Source organism: Oncorhynchus gorbuscha, linkage group LG14 (assembly GCF_021184085.1).
Source record: "Oncorhynchus gorbuscha isolate QuinsamMale2020 ecotype Even-year linkage group LG14, OgorEven_v1.0, whole genome shotgun sequence".
Taxonomy (NCBI): Eukaryota; Metazoa; Chordata; class Actinopteri; order Salmoniformes; family Salmonidae; genus Oncorhynchus; species Oncorhynchus gorbuscha.
The window spans coordinates 67780371-67805359 of NC_060186.1; the positions used below are offsets into that span (position 1 = coordinate 67780371).

General features: G+C 43.9%; 1 protein-coding gene across 1 annotated transcript; it reads left to right on the top strand.

The window, feature by feature from the left end:
* The first annotated feature begins 13234 nt into the window (after positions 1-13234).
* On the top strand, positions 13235-15949 carry LOC123995333 (alpha-1-antitrypsin homolog). The gene is made up of 5 exons (XM_046298877.1): positions 13235-13393; positions 13474-14152; positions 14413-14683; positions 15066-15213; positions 15403-15949. Exons 2-5 carry the CDS (start codon positions 13483-13485, stop codon positions 15592-15594), a joined length of 1281 nt encoding a protein of 426 aa, XP_046154833.1. The 5' UTR covers positions 13235-13393; positions 13474-13482; the 3' UTR covers positions 15595-15949.
* Positions 15950-24989: the final 9040 nt, after the last annotated feature.

The following is a 24989-nucleotide window of genomic DNA, read 5'->3' on the forward strand; positions in this document are numbered from 1 at the left end:
ACAGCTACATAATTCATTACCAGATTCAGCTGGGGTCTAGAACTTAGGGAATGATTTATACCAAATAGATTGTTCTCAGTTTTAGAGATGGTCAGGACCAGTTTATTACTGGCCACCCATTCAAAAACAGCTTGCAACTCTTTGTTAAGGGTTTCAATGTCTTCATTAGCTGTGGTTGCTGATGAGTATATGGTTGAATGATCAACATACTGTACATGAACACACATGCTTTGTTTAATGCCAGTGGCGGGCCATTGGTAAAAAATAGAAAAGAGTACAAGGCCTAGAGAGCTCTCCCACACTATCTTTAAAAAATAGAAAAGAGTACAAGGCCTAGAGAGCTCTCCCACACTAACTTTAAAAAATAGAAAAGAGTACAAGGCCTAGAGAGCTCTCCCACACTAACTTTAAAAAAATTCAAACTTGCAATGCTTTTATTTCATTAATTTGTTTTTGTATACATGACTATGGTGGCTCACTGTTCGTTGTTCGTTCATGTCTAAGTTTGACCACTTTGCCAATCAAATCAAATCAATTATTTATTTGTCACATGCGCCGAATACAACGAGTGTTGACCTTACCGTGAAATGCTTACTTGCAAGCCCTTTACCAACAGTGCAGTTTAAGAAGAGTTAAGAACATATTTACCAAATAAACTGAAGTAAAAAATAATAAAAGGTAACACAATAAAATAATAGTAACTAGGCTATATACAGGGGGTACAGGTACTGAGTCAGTGTGGAGGCTATATACAGGGGGTACAGGTACTGAGTCAATGTGGAGGCTATATACAGGGGGTACAGGTACTGAGTCAGTGTGGAGGCTATATACAGGGGGTACAGGTACTGAGTCAGTGTGGAGGCTATATACAGGGGGTACAGGTACTGAGTCAGTGTGGAGGCTATATACAGGGGGTACAGGTACTGAGTCAGTGTGGAGGCTATATACAGGGGGTACAGGTACTGAGTCAGTGTGGAGGCTATATATAGGGGGTACAGGTACTGAGTCAGTGTGGAGGCTATATATAGGGGGTACAGGTACTGAGTCAGTGTGGAGGCTATATACAGGGGGTACAGGTACTGAGTCAGTGTGGAGGCTATATACAGGGGGTACAGGTACTGAGTCAGTGTGGAGGCTATATATAGGGGGTACAGGTACTGAGTCAGTGTGGAGGCTATATACAGGCGGTACAGGTACTGAGTCAGTGTGGAGGCTATATACAGGGGGTACAGGTACTGAGTCAGTGTGGAGGCTATATACAGGGGTACAGGTACTGAGTCAGTGTGGAGGCTATATATAGGGGTACAGGTACTGAGTCAGTGTGGAGGCTATATACAGGCGGTACAGGTACTGAGTCAGTGTGGAGGCTATATACAGGGGGTACAGGTACTGAGTCAATGTGGAGGCTATATACAGGGGGTACAGGTACTGAGTCAGTGTGGAGGCTATATACAGGGGGTGCAGGTACTGAGTCAGTGTGCAGGGTTACAGGTTAGTTGAGGAAATGTATACACGTAGGTGGGGATGAAGTGACTATGCATAGATAATAAACAGCGAGTAGCAGCAGTGTACAAAACAAATGGAGGGGGAGGGTCAATGTAAATAGTCTGGTGGCCATTTGCTTAATTGTTCAGCAGTCTTATGGCTTGGGGGTAGAAGCTGTTAAAACTTCTTAAGGAGGCTGCGAATTTTTGCAGCTTTTTGTAAAAAATTGCTTAACATTTCAGCGCCCTGCTACTCATGCCAGGACTATAGTATATGCATATGATTAGTATGCGTGGATAGAAAACACTCAGACGTTTCTAAAACTGGTTAAATCACGGCTGTGACTATAACAGAACGTGCGTTTCATCGAAAAGTGCAGGAAAATCTGCGCCACTTGCATGTATTGTCTATGGGAAAGCAAATTACCTCGAGCCGAGATTGCAATTCCTACAGCTTCCACACGATGTCAACAGTCTTGTCATTTGCCTAGGCTTTGTTTCTTGGTCAAACGAAGAAGAGACAGCCCATTTCCCGGATATTTTGGTTGAGATTTACCCGGACATTATTTCCAGACGTACAGCTATAGAATACACATCGCCTCGTGATCAATTTGATCACTTATTAACGTTTACTAATACCCAAAGTTGCATTACAAAAGTATTTTCGAAGTGTTTTGTGAAAGTTTATCGTCGACTTTTTTAATAAAAAAAAATGACGTTACGTTAAAAAACGCTATTTTTTTAGTTGATCACACAGTCTTCATAGATCGATATCTAGGCTATATATGGACCGATTTAATCGAAAAAAGACCCAAAATTATGTTTATGGGACATCTAGGAGTGCCAAGAAAGAAGCTCGTCAAAGGTAATGAATGTTTTATATTTTATTTCTGCGTTTTGGGTAGCACCGGCTACCGCAAAATCTGTCGTTTTAGATGAAGTTCCAGTACTTTTGGGTGCATGCTATCAGATAATAGCTTCTCATGCTTTCGCCGAAAGCATTTTACAAATCTGACTCGGTAGCTAGATTCACAACGAGTGTAGCTTTAATTCAGTACATTGTATGTGTATTTTAATGAAAGTTTGAGTTTTATCAAAAACTATACGTGGCGCACTTGAAATTTCCGCTGATTTGATCCCCACAGCGGGAGCACTTCCCTAACAAGTTTTAAGGAGCCTTTTGGTCCTGAACTTGGCGCTCCGGTACCGCTTGCCATGTGGTAGCAGAGAAAACAGTTCATGACTTAGGTGACTGGAGTCTCTGACGATTTTCTGGGCTTTCCTCTGACATTGCCTATTATATAGGTCCTTGATGGCAGGAAGCTTGGCCCCAGAGATGTACTGGGCCGTAGGCACTACCCTCTGTAGCGCCTTACGGTCAGATGCAGAGCAGTTGCCATACTGTTGCTCGTTGCCAATGAAGTAATCATTAAAATACTTGGCAACATCAAATGGTTTTGTGATGAATAAGCCATCTGATTCAATGAAAGATGGATTTGAATTTGTCTTTCTGCCCATAATTTTTTTTTTTGTATCATTCTTTATATCATTCATCTTGGCTTCATAGTACAGGTTCTTCTTCTTTTTGTTGAGTTAAGTTACATAATTTCTCAATTTGCAGTAAGTTAGCCAGTTAGCCAGTTAGCCAGTCATGACTTCCGCCGAAGTTGGTCCCTCTCCTTGTTTGGGCGGAGTTCGGCGGTCGAAGACACCGACTTTCTAGCCATCGCTGAGCCTCTTTTCATTTTCCTTTGGTTTTGTCTTGTCTTGTATCACACCTGGTTCCAATCCCATCAATTACATGTTATGTATTTAACCCTCTGTTCCCCCTCATGTCCTTGTCAGTGATTGTTTGTAAGCTGTGTGCAAGTTCTTTTCTGGTGTGCAACGGGTTTTGTACCCAGTTGTATTATTTTGTATATTTTGGTTTTCAGAGTTTTTGAGAACTTATTAAACTGCTCCGTTTATACCAAGTTCGATCTCCTGTGCCTGACTTCCCTGCCACCAGCATGCACCCCCTTACACAGATGTGCAGCCAGACTTATTAGCCTCTCCTGTTGCCCCATCTCTTTCAACCATGCCGTTTTTCAAGTCCTCATCAATCCATGGTGCCTTAACATTTCTAGCAGGTAAATCAATTCATCAAGTGCAGTGTCTGGATGCTCCTTATTAACCACATCAGACAAACAAATATTTTAACATCACTCACATAAGAGTCACAGCAAAACATTTTGTATGATCTCTTCTATACTATTTTAGGCCCAGCTTTTGGAACTTCTGCTTTCCTGGATATAGCCACTATATTTACATTTACATTTAAGTCATTTAGCAGACGCTCTTATCCAGAGTGACTTACAATCACTGCATCCAATGGGTACGGATACAGCTTAAGAACAAAGTTCTACAGTATTAGTAAAAGTGTGATCAATACATGTGGATGATCTTGTTCCTGTAGTGTTTGTAAACACCTGGGTAGGTTGATTAACAACCTGAACAAGATTACAGGCACTGGTTACAGTGAGAAGCTTTCTCTTGAGCGGACAGCTTAATGACAACCAGTCAATATTCAGGTCCTCAAGAAAGTAGACCTCTCTGTTTACATCACATACACTATCAATCATTTCACACATATTATTTAGATACCGACTGTTAGCACTTGGTGGTCTATAGCAACATCCCAAAAGAAAAGGCTTTAGATGTGCCAGGTGAACAAGCAACCACATGTCAAAACACATTAGATATTCTCTAAGCATTACAAAGATATGGCTCAGAATATATACAACTACACCTCCCCCATAAGCATTCCTGTCTCTTCTATAGATGTTATATCCTTGTATTGCTACTGCTGTGTCACCAAATGAATTATCTGTGAATCTCAGAAATGGCTAATATATTCATGTTATCTGATGTTAGCAAGTTATTGATTTGATGGAAAGGAGCAAATAAAGCAAGAGAAGAAAATGCATTCAGCAGTGCATTAGTCAGTTGGTGTGAGAGTGTGCTGCGGGGTTGAAGCTAGGGACCTATAGGCTTTGCTCTCTCATCCCTTCCAGGCTTGGCCATTCTAACACCTGGATATGTTTATTTTTGAACCATTCCATTGTAGATTTTGCTTTGTGTTTTGGATCATTGTCTTGTTGGAAGACAAATCTCCGTCCCAGTCTCAGGTCTTTTGCAGACTCCATCAGGTTTTCTTCCAGAATGGTCCTGTATTTGGCTCCATCCATCTTCCCATCAATTTTAACCATCTTCCCTCCCTGTCCCTGCTGAAGAAAAGCAGGCCCAAACCATGATGCTGCCACCACCATGTTTGACAGTGGGGATGGTGTGTTCAGGGTGATGAGCTGTGTTGCTTTTACGCCAAACATAACGTTTTGCATTGTTGCCAATAAGTTCAATTTTGGTTTCATCTGACCAGAGCACCTTCTGCCACATGTTTGGTGTGTCTCCCAGGTGGCTTGTGGCAAACTTTAAACAACACTTTTTATGGATATCTTTAAGAAATGGCTTTCTTCTTGCCACTCTTCCATAAAGGCCAGATTTGTGCAATATACGACTGATTGTTGTCCTATGGACAGAGTCTTCCACCTCAGCTGTAGATCTCTGCAGTTCATCCAGAGTGATCATGGGCTTCTTGGCTGCATCTCTGATCAGTCTTCTCCTTGTATGAGCTGAAAGTTTAGAGGGACGGCCAGGTCTTGGTAGATTTGCAGTGGTCTGATACTCTTTCCATTTCAATATTATCGCTTGCACAGTGCTCCTTGGGATGTTTAAAGCTTGGGAAATCTTTTTGTATCCAAATCCGGCTTTAAACTTCTTCACAACAGTATCTCGGACCTGCCTGGTGTGTTCCTTGTTCTTTATGATGCTCTCTGCGCTTTTAACGGACCTCTGAGACTATCACAGTGCAGGTGCATTTATACAGAGACTTGATTACACACAGGTGGATTGTATTTATCATCATTAGTCATTTAGGTCAACATTGGATCATTCAGAGATCTTCACTGAACTTCTGGAGAGAGTTTGCTGCACTGAAAGTAAAGGGGCTGAATAATTTTGCACGCCCAATTTTTCAGTTTTTGATTTGTTAAAAAAGTTTGAAATATCCAATAAATGTCGTTCCACATCATGATTGTGTCCCACTTGTTGTTGATTCTTCACAAAAAAATACAGTTTTATATCTTTATGTTTGAAGCCTGAAATGTGGCAAAAGGTCGCAAAGTTCAAGGGGGCCGAATACTTTCGCAAGGCACTGTAGTTATTGGCTCCACTGCAGTCTTCCTGTGGTCCACATTCAGTTTCTCTGAGATAATTTCCCTCACTTTGTCCTCAGACTCCGTCCAGGTCTCATGCGGAGATTCTGCAATTCTGTCCACAACCATGTTGCTCCGCCTTGATTGTCCCCCGAGATCTGATTGAATCTGATCTGAATCTGATTTCTCCGTCATTGTAATCATGGATTCACATACAGAACTGATATCCTCTCTCAAAGACACACAAATTGCTCTTACCTTGCTGTTCTCCTATTTAAACTCCTTGAGCTGACCATGGGAGAACTGCAAACTGTTCTTCAGGTTCTGGACCTCTCTGGTCAGGTCGTCCATTATTTTATTTGTTGACTCCACCAGTATTTGGACAAAACACTTTAAGCTATTTTCTTGTTGTTCTAGCCAAGCTGATTTGCAAGGATCCAGATTTTGCAGCTTTTTCATAACTTCAGCTATCTGGATTTGGGTGAAGGGGAAATCAGGAGGGGGGGGAGGGGCTTGGGTTAGCCATGGGAGCAAAGCTGTTGACAATTGTAGGGGTAGCCAGGTGGAAAGCATGGCCAGCCGTAGAAAAATGCTTATTGAAATTCTTGATTATTGTAGATTTATTAGTGGTGACAGTATTTCCTAGCCTCAGTGCAATGGGCAGCTGGGAGGAGGAGCTCTTATTATCCATAGACTTTACAGTGCCCCAAAACATTTTGGAATCGGTGCTACAGGATGCATATGTCTGTTTGAAAAGCTAGGCTTAACTCTCCTAACTGACTGTGTATATTGGTTCCTGACTTCCCTGAAAAATTGCGTATTGCTGGGGCTATTCGATGTTAATGCAATATGCCACAGGATATTTTTGTGCTGGTCAAGGTCAGTCAAGTCTGGAGTGAACCAAGGGCTATATCTGTTCTTAGTTCAAACATTTTTTGAATGGTGCATGCTTATTTAAGATGCTCACTGAAGTGTGTTAGGGAGTGTTTGACAGGGATGAGGGGTGGTCGTTTGACCACGGGCCCCTTACGGACGCAGGCAATGAGGCAGTGATCGCTGAGATCCTGGTTGAAGACAGCAGAGGTGTATTTAGAAGGCATGTTGGTCAGGATGATATCTATGAGGGTGCCCATGTTTATGGATTTAGGGTTGTACCTGGTAGGTTCCTTGATCATTTGTGTGAGATTGAGGGCATCTAGCTTAGATTGTAGGACGGCCGGGATGCTAAACATATCTCAGTTTAGGTCACCTAACAGTACGAACTCTGAAGATAGATGGGGGGCAATCAATTCACATGTGGTGTCCAGGGCACGGCTAGGGGCTGAGGTGGGTCTATAACAAGCAGCAACAGTGAGAGACTTATTTCTGGAAAGGTGGATTTTTAAAAGTAGAAGCTCAAACTGTTTAGTCACAGACTTGGATAGTATGACAGAACTCTGCAGGTTATCTCTGCAGTAGATTGCAACTCCGCCCTCTTTGGCAGTTCTATCTTGATGGAAAATGTTGTAGTTGGGGATAGAAATTTGAGCATTTTTGGTGGCCTTCCTAAGCTAGGATTCAGACATGGCTAGGACATCAGGTTTGGCAGAGTGTGCTAAAGCGGAGAATAAAACAAATTAGGGAGGAGGCTTCTGATGTTAACATGCATGAAACCAAGGCCTTTTATGGTTACAGAAGTAAACAAATGAGAGCGACTGGGGAATAGGTGTGATGCTGGGGACTACAGGGCCTGGGGTTAACCTCTAAATCACCAGAGGAACAGAGGAGGAGTAGGATAAGGGTACGGATAAAGGCTAAAAGAACTGGTCGTCTAGTAATTTGGGAACAGATTTCTGGGCGTGGTAAAATAGATTCAGGGCATAATGTACAGACAAGGGTATAGTAAGATGTGAGTACAGTGGGGAAAACCTAGGCATTGAGTAACAATGACAGAGCTTGCATCTCTGGAGACACCAGCTAAGCCTGGTGAGGTCTCCCCATGTGTGTGGTGTGTGACAAAAGATCTAAGGCAATAACTAACCGAAAAAGCAGAAGACAAGGCATATTGACATTAGAGAGAGGCATGTGTAGCCGAGTGATCATAGGGTCCGATGAGCAGCAATAGGTTAGTCCAGGAGCCGTTCGGTAGTCACTACTATGCTAGGAGAGCGGGAAGCACGGCGTTCAGAAAGCTACGGGCCAGAGCTAGCAGATGGGTCTTCGGTGACAAGGCAACAGAAAAGCCTTTTGAAACCACATCGGACGATTACGTCAGCAGAGCAGGTGTGATGGATCAGCGGGGCTCCGTACCGGCAATAAAGTGTCCAGGCCAATTGGCAAAAGAGGTATTGTAGCCCATGAATTAGAAGTTATACCTCTTTGGCTAGCCGGGAGATGGGCCTAACTTGAGGCTAGCTCAAGGCTAACTGGCGCTTGCTTTGGGACAGAGGCGTTACCCCGCGGTGGCCACTGAATTGCAGCTAGCTAGCTGCGATGATCCAATGTAATAGCCCAGAGCCTGCGGCAGGAATCCGGTGATGTGGTGGAGAAAAGCAGTCCGTCTGCTGTGCAGACTAGTAGGTTTTGACCGAGCGAAAGCTGGCTGGTGACCGAGCTAAAGGTGAAGACCGCTAGCCGTGGCTAACAATGACTACCAGCTAGTAGCTAGTTAGCTGGCTAGCTTCTGATGGGGGTTCCAGTTATAACGTGTAAAAATAGCAGATCCGTACCACATTGGGTGAGGTGGGTTGCAGGAAAGTATATTTAGATCGTAGGTGGAAAGTGAGATTAAAATATGTACGAAAAAACGATGAGACCTACTATTTACATGGGACAAGACAGGACAAGACAAACACACGTCCGGACTGCTACGCCATCTTGGATTTCCGGGAGTACCTCAAGGCTCGATCCTAGGCCCCACTCTCTTCCCAATTTACATCAACAACACAGCTCAGGCAGTAGGAAGCTCTCTCCTCCATTTATATGCAGATGATACAGTGTTATACTCAGCTGGCCCCTCCCCAGATTTTGTGTTAAACAATCTACAACAATGCTTTCTTAGTGTCCAACAAGCTTTCTCTGCCCTTAACCTTGTTCTGAACACCTCCAAAACACAGGTCATGTGGTTCGGTAAGAAGAATGCCCCTCTCCCCACATGTGTGATTACTACCTCTGAGGGTTTAGAGCTTGAGGTAGTCACCTCATACAAGTACTTGGGAAAATGGCTATACAGTACACTGTCCTTCTGTCAGCACATATCCCAGCTGCAGGCTAAGGTTTAAACTAACGTAATCGCTCCTCTTTCACCCCAGCTGCCAAACTAACCCTGTTTCAGATGACCATCCTACCCATGCTAGATTACGGAGACATAATTTATAGATTGGCATGTAAGGGTGCTTTTGAGCGGCTAGATGTTCTTTACCATTCGACCTTCAGATTTTTCACCAATGCTCCTTATAGGACACATCACTGCACTCTATACTCCTCTGTAAACTGGTCATCTCTGTATACCCGACGCAAGACCCACTGGTTGATGCTTAATTATTAAACCCTCCTAGGTCTCACTCCCCCCTATCTGAGATATCTACTGCAACCCTCATCCACCACATACAACACCTGTTCTGACAGTCACATTCTGTTAAAGGTCCCCAAAGCACACACATCCCTGAGTCGCTCCTATTTTTCCAGTTTGCTAGCAACTAGAACGAACTGAAAACCCCCCACTAAAACTCAACAGTTTTATCTCCATTTCTACATTCAAAGACTCAATCATGGACACTCTAACTGACACTCGTTGATGCTTAGCTTTGATGTATTGTTGTGTCTGGATTTTTGCCCTTCATGCTGTTTTCTGTGCCTAACAATGTCTGTACCATGTTTGTGCTGCTACTATGTTGTGCTGCTACCGCGTTGTTGTCATGTTGTGTTGGTACCATGCTGTGTTGTCATGTGTTGCTGCCATGTTACGTTGTTGTCTTAGGTCTCTCTTTATGTAGTGTTGTGGTGCCTCTCTTGTCATGATGTGTGGAGGAGGAGGCCTTTTGCCTCTTGGTAGGCTGTCATTGTAAATACGAATTAGTTCTTAATTGACTTGCCTAGTTAAATACAATAAATACATTTTCTCTTTATTTCTTTAAATGTCACCAACAATAAACAACCCCAAAAAACGACCGTGAAGCTTACTAGGGCTATACAGGCCACGAACAAAGACAACAACCCACAACTAAGGTGGAAAAACAGGCTGCCTAATTATGATTCTCAATCAGAGACAACGATAGACAGCTGTCCCTGATCGAGAACCATACCTAGCCAAAACATAGAAACAGAAAACATAGAAATAAAGAAACTAGAATGCCCAGCCTAGTCACACCCTGGCCTAACCAAAATAGAGAATAAAAGCCTCTCTCTGGCCAGGCCGTGACAAAAACATTTACTCATGCAATAACAAAACAGCTTCCTGAACACAGTCCATTAACACCTTGATTGGTATTTTCACACAGGCGGGCAGAAATGCCTCAAGAAGTTCCTCAAGAAGAAAGCCTAGTTTAGAAAGTCTACTAAAAAGCGTCTGGGGTCTCGCCGGTTTCACTGAAGAATACCCTGAAACTCATTCAGGAAGGAATACCACTTGGAAGCTGTTTAAAGTAACACTAGATGAAGATGATGTTGTAGAAGGAAAAATCTTAGTTTATCTGTTATTCTGCTCAGGATACACAACACATTTTTGGGTCATGGTAAGGTATAAGTGGTGTATCAAAATATTTTGGGCCGAGATTAGGCATTTCCTTAGTTGACTTTTTCCACCAAATCTTGTCAACACCCCCCCCTCTGAATGCTCCTGATGAGGTTACTCTAAAGGTGGATGAGACCAAGTCAGAGGAGCCTCAGTCTCTTATTTCACTGTTGTGACGCTCTATCACTCATATCGCTGTTGTATTTTCCTCCCTTTGGTGATGATCAGAAGAATAATAAGAAGAATTGACATTGTCAGATCACAGAACACCATATTTGAGCTTATTCCTGTACCCTGTGATATAAAACGTTGCATCAAGAAAGTGGATTTGTAGACTGTCTGTGCCTTTGAAATGGATACTGTGAAGTATATGATTTGACCATTAAAATCGGATTCAGAAACCACCTGCTTGTTTGCGTTTTGTGGATTTCCATAATGAGTGCGTGAAAGGGCTTGCCTCGTACGAACAATCCCAATCTCGCAAGCTTACATTCTGTTTCACTGTTTCGCTACACTGATAAACAGAATATAACAGAAGAATGTTACAGAATGTAACAGAATGTAGCAGGAGAATGTAACAGAATGAAACAGGAGAATGTAACAGAATGTAACAGGAGAATGTAACAGAATGTAACAGGAGAATGTAACAGAATGTAACCGAATGTAACAGGAGAATGTAACAGAATGAAACAGGAGAATGTAACAGAATGAAACAGGAGAATGTAACAGAATGTAACAGGAGAATGTAACAGAATGTAACCGAATGTAACAGGAGAATGTAACAGAATGTAACCGAATGTAACAGGAGAATGTAACAGAATGTAACTGAATGTAACAGGAGAATGTAACAGAATGTAACAGGAGAATGTAACAGAATGTAACAGGAGAATGTAACAGGAGAATGTAACAGGAGAATGTAACAGAATGTAACAGGAGAATGTAACAGAATGTAACAGAATGTAACATCATGTAACAGGAGAATGTAACAGGAGAATGTAACAGAATGTAACAGTAGAATGTAACAGAATGTAACAGGAGAATGTAACAGAATGTAACAGGAGAATGTAACAGAATGTAACAGGAGAATGTAACAGAATGTAACAGGAGAATGTAACAGAATGTCACAGGAGAATGTAACAGAATGTCACAGGAGAATGTAACAGAATGTAACAGGAGAATGTAACAGAATGTAACAGGAGAATGTAACAGAATGCAACAGGAGAATGTAACAGAATGCAACAGGAGAATGTAACAGAATGTAACAGGAGAATGTAACAGAATGTAACAGGAGAATGAGAATGTAACAGGAGAATGTAACAGGAGAATGTAACAGAATGTAACAGGAGAATGTAACAGAATGTAACAGGAGAATGTAACAGAATGTAACAGTAGAATGTAACAGAATGTAACAGGAGAATGTAACAGAATGTAACAGGAGAATGTAACAGAATGTAACAGGAGAATGTAACAGAATGTAACAGGAGAATGTAACAGAATGTAACAGGAGAATGTAACAGAATGTAACAGGAGAATGTAACAGAATGTAACAGGAGAATGTAACAGAATGTAACAGAAGAATGTAACAGAATGTAACAGGAGAATGTAACAGAATGTAACAGGAGAATGTAACAGAATGTAACAGTAGAATGTAACAGAATGTAACAGAAGAATGTAACAGAATAAAGCTCACAAGATCAGGATGGTTTGTTCGAGGCTGTAAAAGGCCATTTGTTGAATAAAAATGATAAGAATGTGCTTGTTTTACTCTAGTTTCTGTTTAATTTTAATATTATATTATAAAATAATTTCTAGTAATGTAAGTATTTTGAAATGTATTTTTGTTATATACAGGTTATGGCTGACTTTTACATTACATAACAATTTCACAATTAAATTGTTTTACAATTAGGATGAAAGAAAATGTTACACAAACTCAATCATCAGTCAATATCGGAATCAATCATTTAGTTAATTGACAATCATTTTAATAACAGAGACAGCAAAGGTTTTAAGTTCATTTTATCCTTAGGCTACACTACAAGCTGGAGTTTTCGAATCCAACATTTCACAATGACACACACAGAGAGCAAAGCTTTGAGTGTGAATATCATTCTATTCTTTGATGCTGGCGTCCTGCAGATGACATTGTGATATTTCAAACTCGGAAAGATAAAATGATGAATAGAATAGAACAAGATGAATCAGAGAGCAGATCAGTCATGAGAGGCCAGCTCAATAATCTGTTCCCAGCTTTCAACAGTGACAGATCACAACCATAAGCCAATTGGTGGTTCCAATATAGAGTTTAGTTGTACAACTACTGGTCTACATGGGGTTCTGGAATGTCATCCAACTGTCAGGAGAAACATGTGACGTTTGTAAAGTATTTATAGTGGTTCTGCCTTCTGAAATGTCAGGCTTATTACCAACAAAGAGCGGCCAGGAGAGATTTGAGAGACGACACAAGATTTGGGTGTCACAAAGTCATTCTAATACACTATCAAAATAATAATGCATGTGATTCTGCTGCCAGATTTAAAAAGGCAATGTGTTTCTCATGTTAAATCCATTAAATCAATTAAACTGGATTGATGTCTTTATTACGTCTGTTTGTGATGGTGTTAAAACATAAGTGTTCTGAGCAATCATGTGTCAAAGATCAAAAGTGTTGCAAGGCATGAGTAAGATCACCTACATTTACCAACATCTTACTGTGAGGAAGGAAAATCCTGTAGTGCTTTCGTGTGGAGTCCTGGGTGTTGAGACATGTTGCAACATTACATGTAGTCTAGTCAGCCTGGCCAGATTAATCTCCGGTTCAGCCAGGTCAGTATAAGGAGGTGGGGTCTGGTTAATCATTTATTAAATGTGATCAGCTGATCTTCTCAGGCCCATAAATTGACAGAGTTCCTGCAACACTGTCTCCGGCAAAGAGGACATTGGAGGTAAGAACTGATCTTTATTTCACTGCATTTTTTCAAATCTGTGCGGAGTAGTAATGACATTGTCTATTCTCTCTCTCCAGGTAGATAAAATGCGGGGTATATCTTATTGTACGATAGTGGCTGTGCTGCTCTGCGTGGCCTTGGCGGCGCCCCATGACGGGGACCACGCCGGTCACACAGAAGACCACCACCACCACCTCCACCACATCGCTGGCGAGGCCCACCCTCAGCACAGCCACGGGGACGAAGAGTCTTGCCACAAGCTGGCGCCCCACAACGCAGACTTCGCCTTCACCCTGTACAGGAGCCTGAGCAAAGCCAACACCGAGAACAAGAACATTTTCTTCTCTCCTCTGGGCATTGCCACTAGTCTGGCTATGCTGTCCCTTGGGGCTAAGGGAGACACCCACAGCCAGCTGTACTCCGCTCTGGGCTATGGCGCCTTCACACCGGAGCAGGTGAACAATGCTTACGAGCACCTGTACCACATGTTGGGCCACACTGGGGAGGCCATGCAGCTGGACATGGGCAATGCCTTGGCTCTGAGGGACGGCTTCAAGCCCCTAGCCAAGTTCCTCGAGGACGCCAAGCACTTCTACGCCAGCGAAGGCTTCACGGTCGACTTCAAGAACCCAGCTGAGGCTGCCGCCGAGATCAACAAGTTCATCGCCAAGAAGACCCAGGACAAGATCACGGACATGGTGAAGGATCTGGACCCTGATACAGCCATGATGCTCATCAACTACGTCTTCTTCAGAGGTAGGAGGAGGACACTGTAGTAGGAGAAAATGGTCATGCACTTGTTGTTTAATTTAAGAACAACAAAATAATACAGATCATTGATCAATTGATTGACTGACTGAATGACTAACTCATTTCCACACTGTAAACTAAAGATGTGTCAATAAAGAATTAACAGAAAAGGAATGTGCAGAACAAATATAGGCTTATAACATTGTCTGTTTCTGCTTGCATGTTTACTACCCCTTAGTAACAATGTCCTCTACCTCCCTCCCCAGGGAAGTGGGATAAGCCCTTCGATGCCACACTGACCGACAAGGCTGACTTCAAAGTGGACGAGAACACCAAGGTGCAGGTGGACATGATGAAGAGGACGGGTCGTTATGAGTTGTATCAGGACCAGGATAACTTCACCACCGTGGTCATACTGCCTTACAAAGGCAACTCCTCAATGATGGTGGTCCTGCCCAACGATGGAAAGATGGAGCATGTGGAGGCCTTCATCAACAAGGACTACCTGAAGCACGTGCACGAGCACCTGTTCAGGACGTGAGAACACATGATTTCATATGCTTTCTAATGTAACGTTCTCTATTTATTCATGGTATATATGGTCAGTGTAGTACTACATCCTCTTCAGGAGTTAAGGAGAGTAGATATTTTGTAACTTTTTTTATTGGGCACCTTTTCAGTATAATGTTGTCTATTCTTTTTAGATTCTTTATTTCTATCTATTCTTAACGTAAGGTCAGGGTAGTTTGTTTATCAGCTGACAAGACAAAGTTTGCATTAAGCATCAGATTGTATCGTATATAGAGATTCTTAATGCAGATTAACATTTGAATGTGGCATTTTATTTGCGAGCGGCAGGATCATGTACGTTTCTTTGCGATAATACTGTAAACTCAGTGTATGATAATCTCTCTTTCAGCAATGTGGATATCTTCATGCCCAAGTTCTCCACCTCTACCTCGTACTCCCTGGGAGATCATCTGAAAGACATGGGCGTGGTCAGTGCCTTTGGTGACTCAGCTGACTTCTCTGCCATCTCTGAGGATACCAAACTGAAGGTGTCCAAGGTATGATGATGTGTCACATCCATCTCATGTCTGCCTCGTCTCTTATCTGTCTGAGGGAACAAAATAGAATAAGAATGTCTGTCTCTGATGGACTACTAAGGGTCTATTCCATTTTATTATGTTTATAGGCCATGTAGGGGACAGTGCTGTCAAGGTCAACAAATTAACCCACTCCTGTTCCCTCCCCAGGTTACCCACAAGGCTGTGCTGAGCGTAGATGAGAAGGGGACTGAGGCGGCCGCTGTAACTACGATAGAGATCATGCCTATGTCTCTCCCAGACACCATCATGCTCAACAGGCCCTTCCTGCTCTTCATCCTGGAGGACTCTACCAAGAGCATTGTCTTCATGGGCAAAGTCACCAATCCCAGCCTCAAATGAACTACAGAGAGGGAGGGAAAGGGAGGGAGAGTGTGAATAACATCTGAGAAGATTTAAGAACGGTTTTTGTCTCTCATGCTTTAACAAGTGGCAAAACATATCTGTATCTGACTTTGCGGTTCGCAGTTGTGGCATTCAAGTGTCGGCCATTTTGTCGACATGTGTTTTTATATCAACTCTATACCTAAAAGCAGAGGTGTGTGTGTGTCTGTGTGAGTTTGTAGTTAGCTTAAAATTGTACTGATGTCCATGCTGGTTTGTTGATAGTGATGTGTCATGGTTATGTCTCTGGAAGTTGTGTTTCTAACGCATTTTCAAAAAATAAACACGTCTCCCAACAACATTAAAAAGAAAATGTTATATCGTCATTTTGAACAGTCAATAGCAGGCTGATGTCTCAAGCATTGATTTATCTGCATGCATTTCAACTGATATGTCATCTTGATTGCGATCATCTCAAATCATTGATTGGGTTAGATAGCCCCATGTCAGCATTGCAGTTCTTCTTTGATATAGAATTTTCACATTTTCCCAACACACTAGCCAGGTAGACTAGACAACTGCTGTCTATCAAGAACAGAGATCTGGATGAGTCCTGAGTTAGAACATTTTCCCAGTAGAGGATAGGGACCTGGGTAACCTGAGGTTCATCGGCCCTAGCTGAGTCGGTGACTTTTGACCTGTAAATAGACAGTTGCTGCTGGGGAGTTTATGTAATCAATCAATACCCCCGTCCTCATTCTATCCCCCTGGCACTCTCACATACTGACTCGTCAGAAAGACATGATGGAAACAGACACACCTGACCCCATGTGGTATGGTGTGTGGACTGTGTCTTCAGATAAAAAAATATTTTCAGATTTAGCTTTTGATTATTTAATTTTTCCTGTTTCAGGACAAAACAATAATCCAATTGTAAAGACACAGACACAGATACAAATATCTAACACCAATTGTTAAGACACATAATGCATATTGCTTCGATCACAAAAGGAACACTAAAGGACTTCAACACAGATTGCTGACAAACCGAAACAGAACAATGCAGTACTTCAGAGAATTCACTTTCATTGATCCGTGGGTGCTCCTAGAAATCAATGTGTGAAGAAAAGCATTATACACAGTGAATCCCTGGGTTAAGACCAACATACAGTAATTGTAGATGCATTGCATTGAGTTATGGACACGATCTCTTAGAGGAGGGTGCCCCACATCTCAATGGTGTGTCTAATCTACCCATTCTTTCCAGACCAGTTGATAACCCAAACACAATTTTTAACCTTAACCCCACCCCCCAGCTTTGTTCATCATTAGCTTGATCAAACTCCCTCTTCTTATCAACCCCAATCCCAAACTCCTCTTCTTTAAACCCCAACCCCCTCTTCTTCAAACCCCAACCACCTCTTTTTTAAACCCCAACCCCCTCTTCTTCCCAACCCCAACCCTCTCTTCTTCCTAACCCCAACCCCCTATTCTTCCAAACCCCAAACCCCTCTTCTTCAAACCCCAACCCCTCTTTTTCAAACCCCAACCTCCTCTTCCTCAAACCCCAACCCCTCTTCTTCAAACCCCAACCACCTCTTTTTTAAACCCCAACCCCCTCTTCTTCCCAACCCCAACCCTCTCTTCTTCCTAACCCCAACCCCTATTCTTCCAAACCCCAAACCCCTCTTCTTCAAACCCCAACCCCCTCTTTTTCAAACCCCAACCTCCTCTTCCTTAAACCCCAACCCCCTCTTCTTCAAACCCCAACCCCCTCTTTTTCAAACCCCAACCTCTTCTTCAAACCCCAAGTCCCTCTTCTTCATACCACAACCCCCTTTTCTTCAAACCCCAACCCCCTCTTCTTCCCATTCCCAACCCCTCTTCCTCCCAACCCCAAACCCCTCTGCTTCCCAACCCCAACCCCCCTTCTTCTTCCAACCCCCTCTTCTTCAAACCCCCTTTTCTTCTTCAAACCCCAACCCCCTCTTTTTCAAACCCCAACCCCCTCTTCTTCTCAACCCCAAAATGATTGTTCTGTTATGAATTATTATTCGGCTGTATGGATTCATTTACTTTTAGGAGATATTTTTTGTCAACCCAAAAAAACCCAACCTCATTACAAACATGCTCCGGAATTTTAGCGACCACAAAGTATTTTTTAAACCTCTCGCTTTGGGCTGGATGTGTCAATGTGTAGTTCATACATGCATAATCTATGAGCAGGATTGCTGTTTTCCCTAAATTAGCCACGAAATCCCAACTGTTTTTCAACCTCAACTCCTGCTTCTTCTCAAGCTCAACCACCCCTTTCTCTCAACCCCAAACACCTATTATTCTCACTCCCAAAACCAGTCATCTCTTTTCTGCTCTGCCTATTATCTAATATTAAAGAGCTCAAATGGCATGTTACCCACTCAGTCAGGCTAGGGGTTGGATTATGTGAAGTGATCATCTATAGCAGACAAGGTGAAAAATCTGTCAAGGTGCCCTTGAGCAAGGCACCTAACAGGCACTTTACACCTAATGTTCTCCAGGGGCGCTGAACCTCTAAAACAGCACATTTTACGGTGAATTCGGGGAAGTATTCAGACCCATTACCTTTTTCCAAAAATGTTTGTTACAAAATGGATTAAATAAATAACATTCGAAATCTACATATAATACCCCATAATGACAAAGCAAAAACAGGTCTTTAGAATTTTTTGCAAATGCTTTACAAATAAATAACAGAAATACATTTTTTACAGTACGTAAGTAATCGGACCCTTGTTATGAGACTTGAAATTGAGCTCATCTGTATTCTGTTTCCATTGATTATCCTTGATATGTTTCTACAACTTGATTGGAGTCCACCTGTGGTAAATTCAATTGATTGGACGTGGCTTGGAAAGGCACAAACCTGTCTATATAGGGTCCTACAGCTGACAGTGAGTCTCTGAGCAAAATCCAAACCATGAGGTCGAAGGAATTGTCCATACAGCTCCGAGATAGGATTGTGTGGAGGTACTGATCTGGAGAAGGGTACCAAAACATTTCTGCAGCATTGAAGGTTCCCAAGGACACAGAGGCCTCCATAATCTTTAAATGGAAGTTTGGAACCACCAAGACTCTTCCTAGAGCTGGTTGACTTGCCAAACTGAGCAATCGGGGGAGAAGGGCCTCGCTCTGGATAAGAGCGTCTGCTAAATGACTTAAATGTAAATGTAAATGTAAATGACCAAGAACCCAATGGTCGCTCTCACAGAGCTCCAGAGTGCCTCTGTGGAGATGGGAGAACCTTCCAGTAGGACAACCATCTCTACAGCACTCCACTAATCAGGCCTTTATGTTAAAGTTGCCAGATGGAAGCCACTCCTCAGTAAAAGGCACATGTCAGCCTGCTTGAAGTTTTCCAAAAGGCATCTAAAGGACTCTCAGACCATGAGAAACAAGATTCTGTGGTCTAATGAAACCAAGATTGAACTCTTTGGCCTGAATGCCAAGCTTCACATCTGGAGGAAACCTGGCACCACCCCTACAGTTAACCATGGTGGTGGCAGCATCATGCTGTGGTGATGTTTTTCAGCGGCAGGGACTGAGAGACTAGTCAGGATCGAGGAAAAGATGAACGGAGCAAAGTACAGATATTTCCTTGATGAAAACCTGCTCCAGAGCTCTCAGGACTTTAGACTGGGGCGAAGGATTAACTTCCAACGGGGCAACGACCCTAAGCACACAGCCAAAACAATGGAGGAGTGGCTTCGGGACAAGTTTCTGAATGTCATACACAAGAAGACTCGAGTCTATAATCGCTGCTAAAGGTGCTTCAACAAAGTACTGAGTAAAGGGTCTGAATACTTATATAAATATGATTTCAGTTTTGCAAAATGTAGAAAAAGTGAAGGGGTCTGAATACTCTCTAAAGGCACCGTATATACATTCAGATACAGTGAGCTCCAAAAGTATTGTGATAGTGACACAGTCTCTGTTGTTTTGACTCTGTAGTCCAGCAGTTTGGAATTGAAATAAAACATTGACAATGAGGTTAAAGTGCAGACCGAAGGTGTTTTCATCCATATCGGGTGAACCATTTAGAAGTTACAGCACTTTTTGTACATAGTCCACCCATTTTAGGGGACCAAAAGTATTGGGACAAATTCACTTATAGGTGTATTGTTAAAGTGGTAAAAAGTTTAGTATTTTGTCACATATTCATGTTCATAAATAATTGTCACATATTCATAAATAAGAATATAGTATGTTTTTAAACACTTCTATATGAATGTGGATGCTACTATTATTACGGATAGTCCTGAATGAATAATGATGAGTGAGAAAGTTACAGATGCACAAATATCATACCCCAAAGACATGCTAACCTCTCACCATTACAAATATATATATGTATATACACTACCGTTCAAAAGTTTGGGGTCACTTAGAAATGTCCTTGTTTTTGAAAGAAAAGCTATATTTTGGTCAATTAAAATATCAAATTAATCAGAAATACAGTGGTTATTTTGTTAACATTGTTAATGTTGTAAATAACCATTGTAGCTGGAAACGGCTGATTTTTTATGTAATATCTACATAGGCGTACGGAGGTCCATTATCAGCAACTATCACTCCTGTGTTCCATTTGCACGTTGTGTTAGTTAATTCAAGTTTATCATTTTAAAAGGTTAATTGATCATTAGAAAACCCTTTACGGCTGAAACGTTCGCTTGCTCGATTGGTTACAAGGGACCTAACTTGTGCAAGGAAAACATTCCCCACACCAGTACACCACAGCCACCAGCCTGTACCGCCAGCTGTACCAGACAGGATGGGTCCATGGACTCATGCTACTTATGCCAAATCCTGACTCTGCCATCAGAATGACGCAACAGGAACCAGGATTAGTCGGAACAGGTGATGCTTTTCCACTCCTCCATTGTCCAGTGTTGGTGTAGCTTATTTGTGTTTTTAGCTGATGGGAGTGGAATCCGGTGTTGTCGTCTGCTGCAATAGCACATCCATGACAAAGACCAACGAGTTGTGTGTTCCGAGATGACGTTCTATTGCACCATTATTTGTCAGTTTGTGGCCCGCCTGTTAGCTTGCACGATTCTTGTCATTCTCCTTCAACCTCTCTCATCAACAAGCCCAAAGAACTTCCACTGACTGGATGTTTTTTGTTGGTCGCACCATTGTTCCATCAAGCTTGTAGTTGCATAAAACCTCAAATCACTGGCTGGTCAGAGAGACTGGAGAAACAGATTACGCAAGACTCTGTCTGAGAGAAGAACAAAGGCAACGACAACAGTTGTATGAAAAGATAACTTCCCACTGGGCACACACAGATTGAATCAAGGTTGTTTTCCAAATCATTTCAATGAAATGATGTTGAATCAACGTGGAATAGATGTTGAATTGATGTCTGTGCCCAATGGGTTGGTCCTCGATCTACATTCTTCTTCTTGAAGGCTGCAGCATTCAGCAGTCAGACAGATAAATAAACAGACATTGGGGCACATTTAATGATAACTCGCTCTAGTCTACCTGAAAGCTTGTTCAATATAAGCTAATGATGCGTTTATTCCCTGACTGAACAAACCATCAAACAAAAGGCTCAGGCAGAAAAAGATTGACGGTATCACGGATCAGCTCAGCTGTTGACCATGTCACACAAACTATGTTTTGAAGTTTCCAGTCCTACCATTACCTTTCTAATCTCGTTTGACTCAGCATTTTTAGAAAGAAGTCCATGTCAGAGTTCCCAGAGAATATTGTTTTAAAGGATGTTTAAATTGTGTTAAATGCTTTATACGGTAGACATGTTCTGCATTTAATGGGCCTAATTAGAAGATGTAATCAAAAACACACAACGTCCAGACAGAATCAAATGTTGGACTGACATGTAATGATTACTAGGTATGGCTACAAAACTCCATCCCATCAAAACAGGCTGAAATTTCAGGTGGCTTTTTCAAACATCTCTTACACTAAAACGGCATTATCATTATTTTCTAAATTTCACTGTATCATTTAAATCTCATAGTTTGGAAATATATATAAAACGCAGCGAATTGCAGTGGGCTTTTAAAATGAGTACTTTCTGGAGATGTTGTTGAAGTGAATGGGGTGGTTATTTAAGCAATAAGGCACGAGGGGGTGTGGTATATTGTCAAAATACCACGGCTAAGGTATGTTCTTAAGTATGACACAATGCGGATTGCCTAAATACAGCTCTTAGCCATGGTATATTGGCCATATACCACAAACCCGAGGTGCCTTTTTGCTATTATAAAACTGGTTACCAACGTAATTAGAGCAGTAAGAATAAATGTTTTGTCATACCCATGGTATACGGTCTGATATACCACGGCTGTCATTCAATCAGCGTTCATGGCTCGAACCACCCAGTGGTTCTCCCACGAGGGATAATTTTCCTTGATTTACTATCCTTGTGGGGAATTTCAGGTCCCCACAAGGATAGAAGAACCACACACACACACACACACACACACACAATCCCTGTTCTTCACCAGGTGGCAGTGTTGTCTCTTCAGTTGCCTAAAGCATCGCCCCACTCCTTCCTCTCTGTGTTCAGCTACTGTAATTCTCTATCCCATTTGAGTTGCAATTCAGAGCCAAATGAAGCCACATCTGCCTCATAATTCATTGGACTGCTTTACACATCCAACTCTATAATTAATCGAATGTTTGGAAGGTCATGGAATTTTTTGTTCTCATCCTCCACTATTAAGTGTATGTCACTGCACCACAAAGCCAGGAAGAACACAGTAGAAAGTCTTCTCTGAAGAATTCCAGCAGCTAAACTCAACCCCCCTGGTAAAACCCCCTCCTCTACAGTGGTATTGGCATTGCAATCATTCCCAAAGGCCCTTGAGCCCTGGGATGAAACGGAATAGGTTCTGATTACTTGTGCTGTGCATAGTCAGGATAAATCAGATATTGGTGTGTGATGATAGACATTATATGATATATATGATATAGTGCATTCAGAAAGTATTCAGACCCCATGAATTTTTCTGTAAGGCTTGACGCTGGTAGAGACGGAAGCAGGAACAGGGAGTGGACATTTAATTATCAACGGACATGGAACGGAACAGGACAGGACAGCGTCTGGACATGAACACATAACATTAATGTAGACACAGGGAAGAAATGGTGGAGCAGACAGTTATATACAGGGAAATCAACAAAGGGAAGGAGTCCAGGTGAGTCCAATGAGGACTGCTGTGCATAATGATGGTGACAGGTGTGCGCAATGAAGGGCAGCCTTGCGCCCTCGTGCGGCAGAGAGGGAGAGCGGGAGTAGGCGTTACAGTACCCCACCCACTAGGGGCGCAACCCGACATCCCACCAGGGCGAGCCTGACGGGCCGGCCGAGGCATGGGTGCTGGACAAGCCGGCTGGGGCGTAGAAGCCCGACGAACCGGCAGAGGCGTGGGAGCCTGGCGAGCCGGTTCAGGCGTGGGAGCCATACAAACCGGCAGAGGCGTGGGAGCCTGATGGGCCGGCTGAAGCATGACGCGGGTTGGGCGCCTGCTGAACCCACAGAGGCAAGACGACCTCTCGAGCCAGCTAAGGCGTGGAAGCCCAACGAGCTAGCTGAGGCACTGCCAGTTCCCTCGGCGACAGCGCCTGGACAAGAACACATAACATTAATGCAGACACAGGGAACAAATGGAGAGCAGACTGTCATATATGGGGCAATAAACAAAGGGAAGGAGTCCAGGTGAGTGCAATGAGCACTGCTGTGCATAATGATGGTCACAGGTGTGTGTAATGATGGTCACATGTGTGTGTAATGATGGTCACAGGTGTGCGTAATGAAGGGCAGCCTGGCGCCAGAGAGGGAGAGCTGGAGCAGACGTGACATTTTCCACATTTTGTTATGTTATAGCCTCATTCTAAAATGGATTTAACTGTTTTTAACCCCTCATCAATCTACACACAATACCCCACAATGACAATGCAAAAAAAGAGTGACAGTACCCCCCCCAAAGGAGCGGAATCCCAGCCGCCACCTAAATCCATAGGGGAGGGTCTGGGTGGGCGTCTGTCCACGGTGGCGGCTCTGGCGCTGGACGTGGACCCCATTCCAACATAGTCTCTGTCCACCTCCTTCGCGTCCCTTGATTGGCGACCCTCTCCGCCGACCCAGGCCTACTAACCCCAACAACGGGCCCACCTGTACTAAGAGATAACTCATGACTGAGGAAGCTCAGGACTGAGGGGAAGCTCAGGACTGAGGGGAAGCTCAAGCAGGTTGATGGATCTGGCAGATCCTGGCTGGCTGGCGGTTCCGGCAGATCCTGGCTGACTGGCGGTTCCGGCAGATCTTGGCTGACTGGCGGTTCCGGCAGATCCTGTCTGACTGGCGGTTCCGGCAGATCCTGGCTGACTGGCGGTTCCGGCAGATCCTGGCTGACTGGCGGTTCCGGCAGATCCTGGCTGACTGGCGGTTCTGACAGATCCTGGCTGCCTGGCGGTTCCGACAGATCCTGGCTGCCTGGCGGTTCCGACAGATCCTGGCGGTTCCGGCCGATCCTGGCTGACTGGCAGTTCTGGACGATCCTGGCTGACTGGCAGTTCTGGCCGATCCTGGCTGACTGACGGATCCTGGCTGACTGGCGGATCCTGGCTGACCCTGGCTGACTGACGGCTCTGGCAGATCCTGGCTGACTGACGGCTCTGGCAGATCCTGGCTGACTGGCGGTTCCGGCAGATCCTGGCTGACTGGTGGTTCCAGCCGATCCTGGCTGACTGGCGGTTCCGGCCGATCCTGGCTGACTGGCGGTTCCGGCCGATCCTGGCTGACTGGCAGTTCGGCCGATCCTGGCTGACTGGCAGTTCTGGCCGATCCTGGCTGACTGACAGTCTGGCCGATCCTGGCTGACTGACGGATCCTGGCTGGCCCTGGCTGACTTACGGCTCTGGCAGATCCTGGCTGACTGGCGGATCCTGGCTGAATGGCGGCTCCTGGCTGACTGGCGGCTCCTTGCAGACTGGCGGCACTGGCGGCTCCTTGCAGACTGGCGGCGCTGGGCAGACTGGCGGCACTGGCGGCGCTGGGCAGACTGGCGGCACTGGCGGCGCTGGGCAGACGGGTGGCTCAGGCGGCGCTGATGGCGCTTGGCAGACGGGTAGCTCAGACGGAGCTGGGCAGATGGGCAGCTCCGGCAACGCTGGAGAGGAAGGCTCCGGCAGAGCTGGACTGAGGAGCTCTGGCGCCTCTGGACTGAGTGGCTCTGGCGCCTCTGGACTGAGGGGCTCTGGCGCCTCTGGACTGAGGGGCTCTGGCGCCTCTGGACTGAGGGGCTCTTGGCGCCTCTGGACTGAGGGGCTCTGGCGCCTCTGGACTGAGGGGCTCTGGCGCCTCTAGGCTGAGTGGCTCTGGCGCCTCTAGGCTGAGTGGCTCT